The following is a 20,122-nucleotide window of genomic DNA, read 5'->3' as shown; positions in this document are numbered from 1 at the left end:
CAAGGAGGGCGCCATTTTGTGGGCCTCGTTCAGGTAGGGCGCCGGTAATCAGCGCAGGTTTATTCCTCCTTGTGCGTATATGGCCTTATTGCTGTTGCTGAGAGCATATTGAATGCTATTGAGCGTATATTGCTAACCGCATATGGCTGAAAGCCTATTGAATGCTATTGAGCGTGTATTGCTAACCGCATATTGCTGAAAGCCTATTGAATGCTATTGAGTGTATATTGCTAACCGCATATTGCTGAAAGCCTATTGAATGCTATTGAGCGTATATTGCTACCGCATATTGCTGAAAGCCTATTGAATGCTATTGCGAGTATATTGCTAACAGCATATGGCTAAACGCCTATTGAATGCTATTGCGAGTATATTGCTAACTGCATATTGCTGAACGCTTATTGAATGCTATTGTGCGTATATTACTAACTACATATTGCTGAAAGCCTATTGAGAGCCATAGTGCGTGTATTGCTTACGGCATATTGCTGAGTGCATATTGCATACATTTGGGCTGTTTTCTTGGCCGCCTATTGCTGAGAACATATTGCGCATATTGCTGCTGCATATTATTATTATTGTGCGCCTGTTGTATTAAGCGCCTATCGCTGCCGCATATTATTATTATTATTGTGCGCCTGTTGTATTAAGCGCCTATTGCTGCCGCATATTATTATTATTGTGCGCCTGTTGTATTAAGCGCCTATTGCTGCCGCATATTGTTATTGTGCGCCTGTTGTATTAAGCGCCCATTGCTGTCGCATATTATTATTGTTGCGCGCCTTTTGTATTAAGCATTCGGCGCATATTTTTCAATGGATCAGAACGCAGCAGCGTCTTCAGCGACGGCGCCGCCTGCTTCAGGCATTAAAGCCCTTGGCCTCTGCTCTGCATGCCAGCTGAGGGCCATGCGCAGTGAAAAGCCAAACTCCCTATGTGCCCAATGTGAGGAGGCGTTTGGACCCTTAGGCCAGGACCGGTCTCAGCCACGATTTGTTGACAGTTCCCCAGGGGCTACCCCGGATTTAGGGGGCAGTCTCGACCAATCGGGAATCCCGGGGGATCTTGTACCCCGGCGATTAGAGGCTGCTTCAATTTCCTGGGTGGATCTCTTTAAGGGGATTCATGCCTTCGTACAGATGCAAACGGCTTCCCGTCCAGGCCCTGTGGTTCCTGCTGTTCCTGTGGTTCCTGCGGTGGCTGCGACTGCGGCGGCTGCTGCGGTGGTGGCTCCTGCGGATCCTGTTCCTGGACCCTCACGCCCTTATCGCGAGCGGGACCTCCCGCCACTGGACAGTCCGGATCAGTCAGACCAGGAGGTCTCACCGGACGAGTCCGAACTTCCGGACGAGGGGGACCTTCCCCCTGGGATTGAGCCATATAGGACCATGAGGCGGTTCTTCCCTAAAGAGGATCTCTCCGACCTGGTGTCTCAGTGTCTGGCAGAATTGGATATTACGGGTCCCAGCGCTTCGGTGCCCTCCGCTCAGAACCCACTGCTGGAAGGTCTTCGTCCTACAGCCCGCCATTTTCCATTCTTACAAGCGGCCCAACAACTGATAGATTTAGAATGGGCGGCACCAGCGGCTTCTTTCAAAGGGGGCCGGGCTCTGACGAGCATGTACCCCTTGGCACCGGCTATTCAGGACCTGCTGGCGTGCCCTCAGGTGGACGCCTTGATTAGCGCTGTGGTCAAGCGCACTACCATTCCAGTTGAAGGGGGGACGACCCTCAAGGAGCTCATGACCGGCGACTGGACGCCATTCTGAAACAGACCTTTGAGGTGGCAGCTCTATCTTTGCGGATCGCAAGTTGTTGCACAGTGGTGACGCGTGCCTGTTTGTCACAGGTTAGAAACAACGCTCCAGCAGCAGACATGGAGTCAGCTCTTTCCTTCCTCACGGATGCTGCATCTGACCTGGTACGGACAACAGCTAAGGCGATTTCATCCTCAGTAGCTGCCAGGAGGCAGCTCTGGATCTGGAGATGGTCAGCTGATGCGCCTTCCAAGACACGCCTCACCAGATTGACCTTTAAGGGCTCTTTCCTATTTGGCAGCGACCTTGATAAACTGGCCAGTACATGGGGTGCCTCTCCAGTGCCCAGACTACCGGAAGACAGGTTCAGAAGGGGCCAACGCGCCTTTCCAAGGCCCTCCAGGGGCAGGAGTTCCCAGCGCTTTGTTCCTTACAGGGGTCGCTACCAGGCACCGCGCCCTCAGGCCAGGACTCGGTCCTTTCGGACCAAGCAGCGCAAGAGGGGAGCGGGCCCGGGCTCGGGTCCCGGCTGCGCCTCACAATGAGAATCCGCCGATTCATCTAGGGGATGGAGCCATAGGGGGCAGGTTAACCCTCTTCTACCCCAGATGGGTCGAGATTACGTCGGACCAGTGGGTCCTCGCCATTATCCGGGAGGGATATTATCTGGACTTTCATCATCTCCCTCCGGACAAGTTTGTGGAATCCTCCTGTCCCATACACAAGAAGGCAGCATTGGAAGCTACCCTGGCGAGGCTCCTGTCCTTGAATGCCATCATCCCAATACCTGCCTGGGAAGTGAATTCTGGACACTATTCCATTTATTTCATGTTACCCAAGAAAGGGGGCACCTCTCGGCCTGTGCTGGACCTCAAGTCAGTCAATCGATACTTGCGGGTACCGAGGTTTCGCATGGAGACTCTGCGCTCCGTCAAGGCTGCAGTACAGCCAGGGGAATTCCTCACGGCATTAGACCTGTTAGAGGCATACCTGCATATCCCGATCCATCAGGATCATCAGCGCTACCTACGCTTCAAGGTTCTGGGACGCCACTTCCAATTCCGGGCTCTGCCCTTCGGGTTGGCCACGTCACCACGGACATTCACCAAGGTGGTCGTAGTGGTAGCAGCAGCACTCAGGAGGGAAGGAATTCTGGTCCAACCCTACCTAGACGACTGGCTGATCCGGGCGAAATCTCGAGAGGAGAGCCTTCGGACGACCGACAGAGTAATCGCCCTTCTGGAAAGCTTGGGCTGGGTGATCAACCTCAGCAAGAGCTGCCTACAGCCTTCCCAGTCTCTGGAATACCTGGGAGTACAGTTCGAAACCCGGGCGGACACAGTCAGTCTCACTACCAAGAGAAAGTTGAAACTTCAGCGTATCCAGTATTTGATGGGAGCCAGTCGGCCCATAGCCTGGGATTATCTGCAGGTTCTTGGTCTCATGGCATCCACCCTGTAAGTGGTGCCTTGGGCGAGGGCCCATATGAGACCTCTACAACACTCCCTGCTCTCTCGCTGGAGCCCCCGTCTACGGAACTATTCCACGCTCCTGCATCTACCAGCCAGAGTGCGGACCCAGTTGCGGTGGTGGTTGCAGTCCAACCACATGAGCAGGGGGTCGAAGATGTCTTCACCCATGTGGACTTTGCTCACCACAGATGCCAGCCTGAGCGGCTGGGGAGCACACTGCGAAGAACTCACCGCACAAGGGCGGTGGAACGAGGAAGAGTCAGCGTGGAACATCAACCGTCTAGAGGCCCGGGCAGTCCGATTGGCATGCCTTCGATTTGCTCACAGGCTGAAGAACAGAGCAGTCAGAGTGATGTCCGACAACGCCACTACGGTGGCATACATCAACCGTTAGGGCGGAACCAGAAGCAGACAAGTATCTCTGGAGATCGCCCCACTGATGGCTTGGGCAGAGGCGAATCTGCAGGACATCTCCGCCGTACACATTGCCGGGAAGGACAATACCACAGCAGACTTCCTCAGCAGAGAGAGCCTAAATCCGGGAGAGTGGCAGCTGTCACCCACAGCCTTCCAGATGATTGTGGATCACTGGGGGATTCCGCACATGGATTTACTGGCGGACAAGTCCAATGCCCAGGTACCCAGATACTTCAGCCGCAAGCGCGACCCGTTCTCACACGGAATCGATGCCCTAGTTCAGCCATGGCCTCCTGGGACTCTGCTTATACGCCTTTCCTCCGTGGCCTCTGCTGGGCGCCATTATCCACAAGATTCAGAATCACCGGGGCCTAGTTCTTCTAGTGGCACCAGACTGGCCAAGAAGACCCTGGTACGCAGACATGAGAAGACTACTGGCAGGGGAGCCTCTTCCCCTGCCTCCTCTCTGGGACCTTCTACGTCAAGGTCCCATCCTCTACGAGGATCCAGCTCAATTCTCTCTTACGGTCTGGCCCTTGAGAGGGCTAGACCGAAGACAAGAGGTTACTCGGAGCCCGTGATTGATACACTCCTCCGAGCTCACAAGTTTTCCACATCCCTCACCTACGTTCGCATCTGGAGGGTATTCGAAGCATGGTGCGACACTCATGGCACCAATCAACATTCGACCACAATCCCTATTGTGTTGGATTTCCTGCAGGATGGACTTCAGAAGGGTCTCTCCCTCAGCTCCATCAAGGTTCAGGTGGCTGCGCTGTCTTGCTATGGTCCCAGGAGGATGGCAAGACCATCGCCAAGCACCCAGATGTTTCTCGTTTCCTGCAAGGAGTCAAGCATATTCATCCGCCACTGAAGTGGCCTGTGCCTTTGTGGAACCTCAACCTTGTTTTGGATTTCCTCACGGGGTCCACCTTCAGACCCCTTCGGGGCCTATCTCTCCGTTCTCTAACCTTGAAGATGGTGTTCTTGCTGGCTGTATGTTCAGCCCGCTGCATCTCAGAGCTACAAGCACTGTCCTGCCGTGATCCATTTCTCAGAATCACTCCGGAAGCTATCCATCTTCGGACGGTCCCCTCCTTTCTACCGAAAGTGGTGTCACAGTTTCATCTTAACCAAACCATATCCCTGCCGACCTCGGCGGGTTTGAAGAAATCTGAAGAAGGGCGTTTATTACGCCATCTCGACATTGGCAGATTGCTGCCCAGATATTTGGAAGTGACACAACACTTACGAAAGACGGACCATCTATTCGTCCTGCACAGCGGGAAGAAGCAAGGTGAAGCGGCCTCGCGGCCCACCATCGCCCGCTGGATTAAAGAAGTTATCAGAGCAGCTTACGTAGAAGCCGGGAAGTCTCCGCCTCTACAAGTCAAGGCTCATTCTACCAGAGCACAAGCGACATCCTGGGCTGAATCCAGGATGCTGTCTCCTGCAGAAATCTGTAAAGCGGCGACGTGGTCCTCCCTCCATACGTTCTCCAGATTCTACCGTCTGGATGTCCAGGCCAGGGAGGACTCAGCATTTGCGAGGGCGGTACTACATGGTCCTCAGGCAGCCTCCCGCCCAGGCTGGGAGTAAAGCTTTTGTACATCCCATTCGTTCTGAGTCCATCTGGCTACACGCCAGGAAATGTTGAGATTACTACCTGATAATCTCCTTTTCCTTAGTGTAGACAGATGGACTCAGCATCCCGCCCAGCTGCCTGTGTACATGGGTTTCACAGATTCCAGGTAAGCCATGTCTTCTGTTCCATAAGAGCGTACACTCTATCTGGTGTTAACGCCTTCCGGTTGTGAATGCTGGCGGTCTCCAGCTACTATCAATCGGTCAGGGGAATCCTGTTTTCACTTTTTACTGAGCGTCAGTACACATTTCCATAACAGCTTTTGCAAGGAAGATTACTGAGTTGCTACGCTTCCTGTGGGGATATATATACCCCCGTGCTGACGTCGGATCCTTCTCCAACTGCTAGCACGCGGATACTATCCCATTCGTTCTGAGTCCATCTGTCTACACTAAGGAAAAGGAGATTATCAGGTAGTAATCTCAACATTTTTGAACATGTGCACTTGTTTCAGCTGTTCTGCATTTTAGGGTGCGCTTATTTGGATGGTTACTAGGGAGGTAGATGTGAAGTTTAATTTGGTACCTGTGTTGTATGATCTTTAATACCCATTGATCTGTTATCAAAGGCCCTACTGGCATGGATTGCTGGGGGTTCACCCCCCCCACTGGAAGATTGTCTATGTCTATTAAGGAATCTTTGTTGATATTGTAGTCAAAAATTAGTGTTTGACTTGGTTTGTATTTCTTGCAGAGATTAGGGTTGCATTATTTCCTTTGTTTGCTATTGCTGAGGTCAGGGTGATGGAGCTAGTCTCTATAGTTGTTTTCCTTCCGCACTTTTGGACAGGCATGTTTGCTCTCTCTAGCCACTCATCAAAATTTTGCCCTTTTGATTTAGTATTTAATTTACTTTATTTTGTGTTTTATTTCTTTTTGAAAGCTGCACCCTTTTTTTTTTTTTCATTCTTTAGGTAGGTCCATAAAATTGAGTTTGGTACTATTTAAAATGGCAGATGATAAACTGGGCTTTAAAAAGATGTTCCTGTTGCTTGTGTTAAGATTTTGTTGGAGATGTGTTTGTTTGTCTCTATCCTTCCCATGATGTACCTAACTGCTGCCTGTACCCATATGAGTCTCCAAGATGCAGGAGCTACACATTGAGAGAGACGTAGTTTCCTCAAGCTTTTACCTTGGCAGTGGAAATGAAACAATCTCCAGATGAGCAGCCATCACCTAAATAAAAAAAAAAAAAAGGAACAGTTTTCTTAGGTTTGTGCCATGACTTTTAAGTTTAATCGTAGGTGCCACTTTTTTCAAGGAAAAGATAGCAGTTTTAGTCAGCAGTTCTGAAAAGCTTATTTAATCTATTCAATTCCATCCTCTACCAAAAGTTTCCAAGTTGCAATAACATATTTAATGTGCCCAGATGACAAACTAATCATATGCAGTTGTTAGCTTGGAAGTCCCAGTTGAGTGCTGACTTTATCCTGCTTGTCCGTGGGGAAAGCAAAGTTACTTTACCTGTAACAGGTTTTTTCTCCCAGGACAAGCAGGATGGTAGTCTTCACATATGGGTGACGTCACTAGACGGAGCCCTATCACGGAAAACTTTTTTGTCAAAGTTTCTAGAACTTTTGACTGGCACACTGAGCATGCCATGATACCTTCAGTCTCTGTTTTTCAGCACTGCAATTTGCCTCTCGTGAAGGAGCTGTGGGAGATTTTTCTCACAATTTTTCCTCACGGAAACACTTGACGTTTTACTTCACAAATAATTTCCCTACATGGGTCTCCCTTCGTGTACATTTCATCAACGCTCAGTGAGTACTATGCCCTGTTTTCCGGTCGGTTCCTGTTACCTCACTATCGATTCCCCTGGGTTACCAACTGGATTGTGGCTCTTCTCCTTATCTCTTATCACCCTCGGTCCACCCCACGATGCCCGCGAATGTCCTTGCTGCGATCTTCCATTGGGGCTAGAGGGATTGGGACATCCACAGATCCCGTTGCTGCTGTCGATGCCGTCCATGCCTCCATCGAGGGCCCCCCCCCCCCCCCGTCAATTCCATCGATGGAATTGATGGGGGGGGGGTGGCCATTGATGCCTCCATCGATGCCCTCGTCTAAAGAAAATGCTCCATACTTCGGGTTCTAAACCAGAGCCCCGTGTAATCCTTGGGCGACAATGCCAGGAGCAGTTGAGGCACAGTGACCGCCTGTCTCCAATGCCATCCGGGACAGTGAGGGCAGTGTGGTAGGCCTCGGCAACATTTTTGCGTGTTTTTGATGTGCTGCAGACTGCCCTCTTCAATTCTGTTGGATCGTGCTAGTGTGCCAGACTGTGGTTCATTGTGTGTTTGGTTGGGTGCCTAATTGGAGATTTTTCTGAGCTCTAAGAGAGCTCTTCCGTGGCAACGTGTTTGGTTTATCCTGCTGTCTATGGAGAATACTTGTTGCAGGTAAGAAACTATGCTTTCTTTGGGATATGGCAACTAACATGCACTTGCAGGCCATTTTTGAAGCATGTTAACATGGACTTTGATATCAAATGGCTCATTTGGCAGTCCATCAGTTTCAGGGGGTTCCATATATAGACATTGTGTATATTTTTCTATTAACTGCAATATGTAAACTGTGAAAAGGCATGTAGTTCCAGGTTTCCAGCTTATTCAGAGCCAGCTGTGGCATCATGAGTCTTCATAGCTTGGAGGTTTTTCCGTTTTTAATGCTCTGCACCTTCAGTGTAGCCCAGCCACTTTAACAGTGGTCTTTAATCAGGGTTCACAGATAATGATTCAATGTGAAATGTGATACAAGTGCATCCTGAGTCTGGCCACGTAGTATCATTGTGTAATGGATGAAAATCCCTCTCAGCCAATCCCCACCTCTGATCCTACCACATACAGGAGCTGTAATTGCTGCCTCAGTGTTATCTATTTATTTATTTATTTATTTATTTGGTGTTTTTCTATGCCGGCATTCGAGATAGGTATCACATGCTGGTTTACAATTAACAAGGGGGTGTAAAATGAAAAATACAATAAATAAAACGTTGCAGTTACAATAAAACAGGGATGTATACAACTGGGAGCAGAAAGAAAAGGCGATAGGAATTTAATCGAAAGCGCAATTATTTACAAAGTTATGGAATTGAGAATGTTATTGTTTACTGTTACGGTAAGGACTGAGAGTAGATTGAAAGTGAATTAAGGTTCAATTGGGGTCTGGAAAGGCTTTCTTAACCACGTTTTGAGCCTTTTCCTGAATGTTGGCAGGGTTCCTGTCTCAGATCCGGTGGGATGAAGTTCCATAGGGGTGGTCCTGCTGTGGAGAAGGCCCGGTCTCTGAAGGTTATATGTTGAGAGGTTTTGGGGTGTGGTATATGTAGTGAATCTCTATAAGGCTCTCTGGGTCTGGAGGAGGTATGTTTTCTGAATGTGATTTGTAGGTTAAGCGGAGCATGGTGATGGATAGATTTGTAGATGGTAGTAATGGACTTATATATGATTCTGTAGTGAATTGGCAACCAATGCAGGTCTTTGAGGATTGGAGATATGTGGTCTCTTCTCCTCTTCTCTTCTGTTAGTTTCTCTTTATAGTTAAAAAATATTAAGAATGGGGGGGGTCTCAAGGGAGCACTTAAGGTGAAGGTTTATTTTTTTATGACAAATCTGGTGTGCCATTTTCCAGCAGCAAGTTAGTTTACATATTGCCAGTGAGTGTGATGAAGTAGAACTGACCCCATTGCACAATGGGGCAGGTTTTGCCTGGGACCTCACCCCTTAATGTATTTAGGCTGACTTGTCCTATGGCTGAAGGTTCCTGAGAGCAGAAAGAAAACAAGCTTTCCCTAGAAGCTGGTGTTACTATAGACAGGCATTAAAACTTTATCAAAGCTGGAAGTTGCACCAGGGTTTCTCTGTTCCAAAGGGGGGAAAAAAAGCTTACATGGTGAATAAGAAACACTTAAGTGACTAAACTAGAAAGAAGAAAAAAATAACCTATTTACATAATGTTGACAGTTGTATCTCCTCGGTATGCTCTTATCGGGTTCACTATTTATGCTCAAATGTTTATTTATGGTCATTTATTTTTCAGGTTCAAAAGCCCAGCAGCTTTTACAAGGGCTCCAAGCCACTGATGAAAGTCAGCAGCTGCAGGCAGTTATTGAGATGTGCCAATTGCTGGTTATGGGCAATGAAGAAACCTTAGGAGGGTTTCCAGTCAAGAGTGTTGTACCCGCTTTGGTAAGAGTCCAAAGCATGATTAAATTAATTAGGTCGCCATGAAACTGTCACTGACTTATTATCTAATATTATGATAGGGTTTGTATTTTCCCCCTTGCAATACATTTATCTAAATATGATCACATTCAATCTAATGAGCCTCCAGTTTGTTTGCAAAATGCAATGCAAATCCTGACATGTTCTTTGATGCCAAAACTGCAGAGATCACATGTAATCCTTCCAAAAAGTTTCACCAAAAGTCTGTAAACATAAGTGTCCTCTCTCAAAGGAGGTAAATCCAATTATTTCTAATAAGTGTCTCAGTGGTTGGTATGGATGGGCTACTGTATCTCAGTGAGTGTCAAAGACTAGCTGCAGGAAGTTACTAAGTCTTGTGACTTCAGGTCTTGTCACACATCTTCCTTTGCACACAGTCTTTCCATAGTTGTCTGCTGGTCTCTGAGGAAAACTCTTTGAAATGTCAGGAAATTTTTATTACAAAAGAAAAAAAAAAAAAAAAAGCCCCCTACTGTGGTATTTCCAGCTTGGCAGCATAAAGCTCCTGGCATCAAATCTGTGAAGATGGCTAGCTCAGCCATATTGGGGATGGATCCTTCTCCTCTACCATGGCTGCCACATTGAGCAGGCAGACAGCAATGTAAGGGTCCATTGAAACCATTTTGGGAACTCAGATTCCTGACCAGAGATTTTTTTCTCCCTCTTCCTTCGCTTTCTCCTCACCCCATCTGCTATTTTTGTTTAGCTGTTTTTTTACTTGGCTGTGTCCAAAAATATGATTATGTGGATGAGAAGGGGATGGTGGAGGAATGTGGTTAAGCTTTCTTTAACAGTATGTAAGTAGAATGTGTGAGGTCAGAGAATTGCTGTGTTGTGCCCTAGCAAATAGGGGTATATTCAGAATAAATCCTTCCAGGACTGTCTACTCAGTCCATCTCACAGAAACTTGTGTAGCCAGACATCTGAAACTGGCTATTTCTCCATACTACTTGGCAGTGAGGACCTTGATATGAATGCTGTTTCTTAGCGTACAGACAGGTGAATCCAAAACCAGTGGGTTATGCACCTCTACCAGCAGATGGAGACTGAGCAAAGCTGACATTACAGTATATACCCCTGCAGTGACATCAGCCTGCCAGTATTCTCAGTCTCCAGCAGAAGGTGGATGTGCATCTCCCTATATGGGAGGAGAAAAGAGGAAAATTAATTTGCTCCACTCCCGTGTGGTGATACCATGTAGTCTCTCCCTCAGCTGAGAATTCCTGAGGTGATTTCTGTGGACCCTCAGGAGTGCCTTGGTCAGGTAGCTGGTTTTTCAACTGGTGTGGTCTTAGCTGTAAAAACAAACAAACAACAAAAAAAAAAAAACAGCAGAAAGGCAAGCAGGTGCAGGAAGCAGAGTGTGGTGGTGAAGGTCTATGCTCTCTCCTCCTGTAGCCAGAGGCCGACCTTGTACTCTGCAGGACAGGCTAATTTCAGGTAAAGGGTATTGTAAAAAAAAAACAAACCACCCAGACACAGAGAAGTAGAGTTAGGTAGGGATTCCTCCCCCTCCCGGTCTCTGTGCTCAGCATGTGATTTGATGGTGGTTCTGGGAATAGAGCAGCCTGGTTGGTTGAGCAACCCTTGTGGCTAGGCCCCACTCCAAGGTTCTGCAGGTTTGCCATGTGGTAGGCTGCGGCAACATTTTCGCGTGTTTTTGATGTGCTGCAGACTGCCCTCTTCAATTATGTTGTATCGTGCTAGTGTGACAGACTATGTGGTCCATTGTGTTTGGCTGGGTGCCTAGTTGGGCGCCTGGCTGGGTGCCTAGTTGGGCGCATAGGAGCGCCTACCAGGACGCCCATTTATGCATGCACCTTTTTTGTACACATTGAGCATACTGAAGTAGCTCAGATTGGGCACTTGTATAGGCACAGTGTTGTCAGGTGCCTGTTAGGCATGTTGGCCGACTATGGTGCCTATGGGGAAAAAATCTAAGTACCTTGCCCTATGTGTTGCTTGTCATATTCAGGCATCTCAACCTAGCATTCCCTCGAATTTGTGTCAGCACTGTTTGGAGGCTCAGGGAGAATTAACTCCTGATTTTCCTAAGCCTGGTTCTTACCAGCTTAGTGCAGGAATGGAAAAAGCAACCTGAAGGCTCATCTGATTTTGGAGCTCCCCCTACCTTCCTAAGTGGGGGAAAGGTAGTTCAGTGGGTGCAGGTCAGTTGGCCCATGGTTTTGGTTTGGATCCTTCTGCCTTTTCTTGAATAGAACCTGTTCAAGGACTGCACTCTTTCAGGTGCAGTCCCTGGCCAATCTTAACAACTCAGGATCGTAAAATCCAGCATGCCTGGTGCGGGTAAGCATCAGGGTATGCCTGGATCCTGCCTTCCCGATAGGGACCCAGATGACTTGGATGATGAGACCAATCCTTACTCCCTGGAGGATGGGGAAATTCCTCAGAGATTGGAGCCATATAGAACTATATTGAGATTATTTCATAGATGAGTTACTGGCTCTGATTTCCCAGATATTGAAGATGCTGGGAGTACCTGGGGCTGACTCCATGTCTGAGCCGAAGAAGGATCCTGTTTTGATTTCCTTGTGTAAAGCCTCATGCTTATTCCCTGTTCTGGTTTTTAAAGGGGAGAACATGAACTTAAACATTCTGCACTTTCAAATGGAAACACTTTGATTCATGCTAACGGTCTGAAGAGGAATTCATAGTATCTTTAGATATCAAAGGCATATTCCAATAAGGCAAGACTATCAGAAATTTCTTTGCTTCTGCATAACAGAAAAACGTTATCAGTAAAGAGCATGACCTTTCAATTTGGCAACAGCCCCAAGAGCTGTACCTCAAAATATTGGTGGTAGTAGCAGCCTAAGGAATAATGGCTCATAAAAATATAATATATGCAACCAAAAAAACAAAGTATATAAACTATATCCACAATGTGCTATTATCCAAAAGTATTTTTTGACACTATTTTTGAAAAATATATATTTTAAAAAATGTGTAAGACCACATCAGCAAGCCAGACGACGGCAGTAAACCCACTTGCCGTCCGGACTACTCGTCATTTGCGGCGTGATGTTAAATATCTAATTTTTTTGTATAGAAGCAACTAGATAGCTTTTTAAATATCCTCTGAGTCCTGTATATAAGTTGAAAAATGCATCAATGACCCGAACTGTCGTCCGGACGGCAAGTGGGTTCACTGCCGTCATCTGGCTTGCTGATGCGGTCTTACACATTTTTTAAAATATATATTTTTAAAAAATCGTGTCAAAAAATACTTTTGGATAATAGCACATTGTGGATATAGTTTATATACTTTGTTTTTTTGGTTGCATATAGTTTGATACATAAAACAAGTGCTGTGGTTCTTTGTGCTTTGGTTCATAAAAATATAAGCTATGCCATACTTGGTCAGACCAAGAGTGCATCAAGCACAGCATCCTGTTTCCAACAGTGGCCAATCCAAGACACAAGTACCTGGCAAGTACCCAAACGTTAAATATATCTCAAGCTACGATTCCTTATTGAGAACTAGTAATATATGGACTTTTGCTCTAGATGATTGATCAAAGTGAATCTTCTGGAAGGGATAACATTTAACAGTTCAAGCGTTAGAAGTTTGAGAGATTAGGTTGGATAGTCAATTACACAAAAAGCAACTTTCAACCCTTTTAATCAATGGAATTCTTAGAAGTGCATTTCAATACCAAGAAATCACCTGGACCGGATGGAACTCAAAAATGAAATTTCAGCTCAATCAGTTAAAATTTGTAACCTACCCTTAAAATCATCCATTGTACCTGAAGACGTAGAGGGTGGCCAATGTAACCCCAGTATTTAAAAAGGGCTCCAGAGGCGATCCGGAAAACTATAGACCAGTGAATCTGAATTCAGTGCCAGGAAAAATAATGGAAACTATTCTAAAGATCAAAATCACAGAGCATATAGAAAGACATGATTTAATGGAACACAGTCAACATGGATTTACCCAAGGGAAGTCTTACCTCACAAATCTGCTTCATTTTTTTGAAGGGGTTAAAAAACATGTGGATAAAGGTGAACTGGTAGATGTGATGTATCTGGATTTTTGGAAGGCGTTTGACAAAGTCCCTCATAAAAGGCTTCTAAGAAAACTAAAAAGTCATGGGATAGGAAGCAATCTCCTTTCATGGATTACAAACTGGTTGAAAGACAGGAAACAGAATAGGATTAAATGGTCAATTTTCTCAGTGGAAAAGGGTAAACAATGGAGTGCCTCAAGGATCTGTACTTGGACCGGTGCTTTTCAATATATTTATAAATGATCTGGAAACGAATATGACGAGTGAGGTAATCAAATTTGCAGATAATACAAAATTCAGAGTAGTTAAATCACAAGCGGATTGTGATAAATTGCAGGAGGACCTTTTTGAGGCTGGAAGATTGGGCATCCAGATTGCAGATGAAATTTAATGTGGACAAGTGCAAGGTGATGCATATAGGGAAAAATAACCCATGCTGCAGTTACACGATGCTAGGTTCCATATTAGGAGTTGCCACCCAGGAAAAAGATCTAGGCATCAATAGTGAATAATAGGTTAAAATCATCTGCTTAGTGTTCTGCGGCAGTCAAAAAAGCAAACAATGTTAGAAATTATTAGGAAGGGAATAGTGAATAAAATGGAAAATGTTATAATGCCTCTTTCCCTGTACGTACCTGGATCAGTCCAGACCGTGGGTTATGTCCCCAATCCAGCAGATGGAGTCAGCCCAAAACTTCGAGGGGGCGTCACCATAAGTACTACTACCCCCTCTGCAGGAGTTCAGTATCTTCTGACTCCAGCAGATGCGAGTAGGGGAATCTGGGCTTGCTCCCGATTTCCTGTAACCTATTCTCTTTTTTCCCTTAGTTGGAATTTTTCTTCTCTGTCTCTGTCTTGTCTTGGATCAAGTTGTGCTTTATTTAAAAAAAAAAAAAAAAAAAAAAGCTAACTAATTGATTAATTGGGGAGGCGGGGCTCCTTCCTTGTGCTGGCTCTCTGTCTCCTTTGTTTCCTCAGCACGGCCTGTGTTCTTGCCGGGGTAAGTTGTTTTTCTTGCTTTGCTGGGCTGTAGTTTTTATTTTCAGCTGGCTGAATTACGACTGCCGGTGTGACCGGCCTACCAGCAATTTTCCTCGCTCCCGCGGCCATCTTGTGCGCTCCTCGTGGGCTGCAGGGAGCAGGGTGCTCGTCTTCAGCGGGTTGCGAGGCCAGGACAGGCCCCCCCGCGGCGCCGCTTGTTTTCTCCGCGGGTTGTGCAGGCCGTCCGGGCCCCCCCGCAGCGGCTCACCGTCTCGCGGCCCCCCCCCCCCTCCCGCCCTGAGACTCACCGAGGGACTTTAGTAGCCGGGGGTGGTTCCTCTGAACGCCGGATATGCCGCGGCCGTCGCGTTGCTCGGCCTGCGGCGAGCCCGGCTCGTGCATCTCCAGGGAGGGCATCTGTGCCAGGTGCCTCCCAGGGGGGGAAGGCACGTCCGGGCCCCGCACTCGGTTTCCATTGTCAGCTTTGCCCGGGCGCCGTGGGCCGGCCCCTCCCCCATTCTTGGCGGGAACGGCGGCCATTTTGCACGCGCTGCGACGCGAGGAAGATCGGACAGCGCTGGGGGATGGGGAGGCTCCAGGGGATTCTCCCCCGAACCTGCTTCCGGAGGAAGATCCGGAGCTGGACTCACAGGAGCAGGGCCCCCCGGGTTTTTCCCCCACGGAGATTCCCCCGAGTAGGCCGGGGTTCTCCCCACAGTTTATTCGTCTGATGCACACAGCGTACCTGCAGGAGCTGGCAGCTCCCACGGGGCCTCCGCCCCCCAAACTACCGCGCCCTTCGTCCCTCTCCTCGGCCCCCCCCCCTCCAGGGGGCGTGGGGGCCCCACAGCTCCCCGCAAACGTCCGGCTTCCTGTGGGCTCGGGGGGGGCTGGCTCGGACCCAGTCTCCCCAGGATCGGACCCTGCCGGTTCGGGACAAGGGGAGTCGACCTCGGAGGGAGAGGATCCACGCACGCTGCGACTATTCCAGCGGGAAGAGCTGGATGACCTAATCCCACAAATCATTCAGGGGTTGGACCTCGATCCCCCGCCGGACCCGCCAGCTCCAGTCGCGCCCTCGGTCGTCACTTCTTCGAAGAAGGGGGACCCGGTCCTGGCGGCTCTTCGTCCGCGGGCGCGGGCTTTTCCCATCCACGAGTCGTTCCTGCAACTTCTCACTCGGGAATGGGATTCCCCGGAAGCTGCGCTAAAGGGCAGCAGAGCCATGGAGAGGCTGTACCCGCTGCCGGAAGATTTTCTGGATCTCATCAAGGTACCCAGGGTGGACTCCGCGGTGACGGCGGTCACGAAAAGGACGACCATTCCGGTGACGGGTGGAGCGGCGCTGCGGGATACGCAGGATCGCAAGTTGGAAGTATTCCTCAAGCGGGTCTTCGAGGTCTCCGCAGTGGGACTGCGGGCAGCGATGTGTAGCTCTCTTGCCCAGCGAGCCAGCCTTCTCTGGGTACAGCTACTGCTCACTTCCCAGGTGCTGCCTCCCGGGGAGGCCGCCCAGGCGGATCGGCTCGAAGCCGCAGTGGCATACGGGGCCGATGCCTCCTACGATCTATTCAGGATCCTTGCACGCTCCATGGCCTCGGTAGTGGCGGCGCGCCGACTCCTCTGGCTCCGCAACTGGGCAGCGGACACGTCCTCCAAGTCGAGCCTGGGTTCCCTGCCCTTCAGGGGTAAGTTCCTGTTCGGAGAGGAGCTGGACCAGATCATCAAGTCGCTGGGAGAAAACGCAGTCCATCGCCTGCCGGAAGACAGATATCGCTCTACCAGGTCGTTCCCGTCCTCCCGGACCAGAGCGAGGGCGCAAAGACGCTACAGGAGTTACAGGCCGGCGGTCTCCCGGCCCCCTCCCTCCAGGGCTCAGCCATGGTCCCGTTCCTTTCGCGGGCGCCGCCCAGCGCGGGCCGCGCCCACGGCGGGACAGCCCTTGCCCAAATCCTCTCAATGATGTTCAGCTCGCCCACTCCGCCGTTCCCAAGATCGGGGGACGGCTGGCATTCTTTTACGAGGAGTGGGCACGGATCACCTCGGATCAGTGGGTTCTGGACACCATAGGACACGGCTACGCGTTGGAATTTGCCCGCCCTCCGAAGGGACGGTTCATCTTTTCTCCCTGCGGGTCGGCCATCAAGCGACGGGCGGTGCAGCTGACCCTGGACAGATTGTGGGAGATAGGTGCCATTACGCCCGTACCCTCCGGAGAGGTGGGCTCGGGCCATTATTCCATCTACTTCGTCGTACCGAAGAAAGACGGTTCCTTCCGCCCCATCCTGGACCTGAAGGAAGTCAACAGATCCCTTCGGGTGGCCCGGTTCCGCATGGAAACGCTACGTTCGGTGATCGCGGCGGTTCATCGAGGGGAGTTTCTGGCCTCCTTGGACCTGACGGAGGCCTACCTTCACATTCCCATTCGCCAGGAGCATCATTGCCTACTACGGTTCAAGATCCTGGATCAGCATTTCCAGTTTGTGGCTCTTCCGTTCGGATTGGCAACGGCCCCGCGCACCTTTACCAAGATCATGATAGTGGTGGCGGCTGCCCTCCGGAAGGAGGGGATTCTAGTTCATCCTTATCTGGACGATTGGCTCATTCGAGCGAAGTCCTTTCGACATGGACAGGCGGCGGTGGCCAGGGTGATAGAGTTTCTGCAGTCCCTAGGATGGGTGGTGAACTTCTCCAAGAGTTCCCTCGTGCCCTCGCAGCGCTTGGATTTCTTGGGGGCGACCTTCGACACCCGACTGGGAGCGGTTTTCCTACGGCAGGACAAGGCGCACGCCCTACGGGAACATATACAGCGATTCTCTGCATTACCAGCTCCCACCTCCTGGGACTATCTTCAGCTCCTGGGGGTGATGGGCTCCACCATCGACATGGTTCCTTGGGCTTTTGCGCACCTCCGTCCTCTACAAAGAGCTCTTCTGTCCCGTTGGAAACCGCTCTCGCAGGACCACCAGGTGATTCTTCCGCTGCCCCAGTTCTCCAGGAACAGCCTGAACTGGTGGATGGTACCGGGGAATCTGGCTCGCGGCGTGTCCCTCGACCTACCAAATTGGGTGGTGGTGACCACCGACGCCAATCTCGTCGGCTGGGGAGCCGTCTGCGACCGAAGCGCCACGCAGGGGACGTGGTCCGCGGAGGAATCGAAGTGGTCCATCAATCGCCTGGAGACCAGAGCGGTCAGATTGGCGCTCCTCCATTTCCTGCCACTCCTTCGGAATCAGGAAGTCAGAATCTTATCGGACAACGCGACCACGGTGGCTTACATCAACCGTCAGGGCGGCACACGCAGTCCGCAGGTCGCGCTAGAGGCAGCGATGCTGATGCAGTGGGCGGAACGGAATCTGCGCCGCCTCGCGGCCTCACACATCGCGGGCGTGGACAACGTCCAGGCCGACTTCCTCAGTCGCCAGCTCCTGGACCCCGGAGAGTGGTCGCTCTCCGACACGGCCATGCAACTACTCGTCCGGCGGTGGGGCTCCCCCCACCTGGATCTCATGGCGTCCGCACAGAACACCAAGGCACCTCGCTTCTTCAGTCGCCGGAGAGAAAGGGGAGCGGAGGGCGTAGATGCTCTCGCACTCCCGTGGCCGGCCGATCTGCTCCTATATGCGTTCCCACCGTGGCCGCTGGTGGGAAGAGTACTCCGACGAATAGAAGTTCATCAGGGGACGGTGATCTTCGTCACACCAGAGTGGCCAAGACGACCTTGGTTTGCGGATCTCCTCCACCTGGTAATCGATGGACCCATCCGGCTGGGACATCTTCCCCGCCTCCTACACCAGGGACCGGTATTTTTCGACCAGGCAGAACTCTTCTGTCTTGCGGCCTGGCTTTTGAGAGGCACCGCCTCCGCCGACGAGGGTACCCAGAGGCGGTAGTGTCAACTCTGCTGCGGTCTCGGAAGACTTCGACGTCGGTGGCCTACGTGCGGGTCTGGAAGGTGTTCGAACTGTGGTGTACCGACCGGAACACAAGACCCACGGAGGCGTCTGTCCCGCAGATCCTCCAGTTCCTACAGGCGGGAGTGGAAAAGGGGCTCGCTTACAACTCCCTTAGGGTTCAAGTGGCCGCCCTTGGCTCCCTCCTGCGGGGAGGGGGATCTTTGTTACACCATCCGGACATCCTCCGTTTTCTCAAGGGCGTCAAGCACTTGCGGCCTCCATTGCGGGATCCTTGTCCCTCTTGGAGCCTCAATTTGGTCCTACGTTCCCTGTCAGGACCTCCGTTCGAACCACTGAGGAGTGCGACGATCAAGGACCTCACTCTCAAGACGGTGTTCCTGGTGGCCATATGTTCCGCTCGGCGTATTTCGGAGCTGCAGGCTCTGTCCTGTCGAGAGCCTTATCTACGGTTCACCGATTCGGGCGTTTCACTTCGGACTGTGCCCTCCTTCTTCCCGAAGGTGGTGTCCGCCTTCCATGTGAATCAGACGGTGGAATTGCCCTCCTTCTCCTCGTCTGAGCCACGGACTCTTCGTCTCCTCGACGTCAAGCGCACTCTGCGGATCTACCTGGAGGCCACGAATGACTTTCGGACTTCTGACCATCTCTTCGTCCTTTGGTCTGGTCCCCGGAAGGGATCCCAGGCCTCGAAGACTACGATTGCCAGATGGCTGAAGGCCGGCATTGCCGCCTCCTACATCGGGACGGGGCGGACTCCTCCACCCGGTATTGTGGCGCATTCTACACGCTCTCAGGCGGCCTCCTGGGCGGAGAGCCGATCGGTGTCTTCGCAGGAAATCTGTAGAGCGGCCACCTGGAAATCGTTACACACGTTCTCGAGACACTACAGACTACACCTCGCCTCGTCTGTCCATGGACACTTTGGCGAACAGGTTCTACGAGCAGGCCTCGCAGAATCCCACCCGGGTTAGGGAAGCTTGGGTACATCCCACGGTCTGGACTGATCCAGGTACGTACAGGGAAAAGAAAATTATTACTTACCTGCTAATTTTCGTTCCTGTAGTACCATGGATCAGTCCAGACGCCCACCGCTTTTGGGTTCTACTCCTGCTCGGCTGTCTTGGGGTCTGACTTGACTCAGCTGTTATTCTTACTATGTTCTCTCACGTGTTCCCCGTTTCACTATTTGTGATTGTTCTTTCCTTGGGGATCGACACGAGTTGTGACCTCCCATCCGTTGGTGGGATGGTACAGTTTCTCTGTTTTAAATTCAGCGGCTCATTATTGCCGTCTTGTTTTAACTTGATCCAATTCAGGGGGTTTCTGATTACTCGGGCTTTGATATTCTCGATACTGAACTCCTGCAGAGGGGGTAGTAGTACTTATGGTGACGCCCCCTCGAAGTTTTGGGCTGACTCCATCTGCTGGATTGGGGACATAACCCACGGTCTGGACTGATCCATGGTACTACAGGAACGAAAATTAGCAGGTAAGTAATAATTTTCTTATATCGCTCCATGGTGAGACCACACCTTGAGCACTGTACAAAATTATGGTCACCGCATCTTAAAAAAGATATAGTTGCACTGGAGAAAATACAGAGAAGGGTGACTACAATGATAAAGGGAATGCAACAGCTCCCCAAAAAGGAAAGACTAAAGAGGTTAGGCTGTTCAG

At 50.3% G+C, this 20,122-nt stretch overlaps 1 protein-coding gene across 20 annotated transcripts in view; it reads left to right on the top strand.

Annotated features, from left to right (window-relative positions):
* The window catches only part of TRIP12 (thyroid hormone receptor interactor 12), a 495,519-nt gene that overhangs the window by 202,509 nt on the left and 272,888 nt on the right, over positions 1 to 20,122 (top strand). For all 20 annotated transcript variants that reach the window (XM_029615415.1, XM_029615414.1, XM_029615411.1 and 17 more), the window contains one exon: positions 9,332 to 9,480. In XM_029615415.1, coding sequence (XP_029471275.1) covers positions 9,332 to 9,480 — 149 coding nt within the window. The remainder of the gene's footprint in view (positions 1 to 9,331; positions 9,481 to 20,122) is intronic.

Source organism: Rhinatrema bivittatum, chromosome 9 (assembly GCF_901001135.1).
Source record: "Rhinatrema bivittatum chromosome 9, aRhiBiv1.1, whole genome shotgun sequence".
NCBI classification, from domain to species: Eukaryota; Metazoa; Chordata; class Amphibia; order Gymnophiona; family Rhinatrematidae; genus Rhinatrema; species Rhinatrema bivittatum.
Note: the sequence above shows the minus strand (reverse complement) of the source record. Positions and strands in the feature narration are given on the sequence as shown.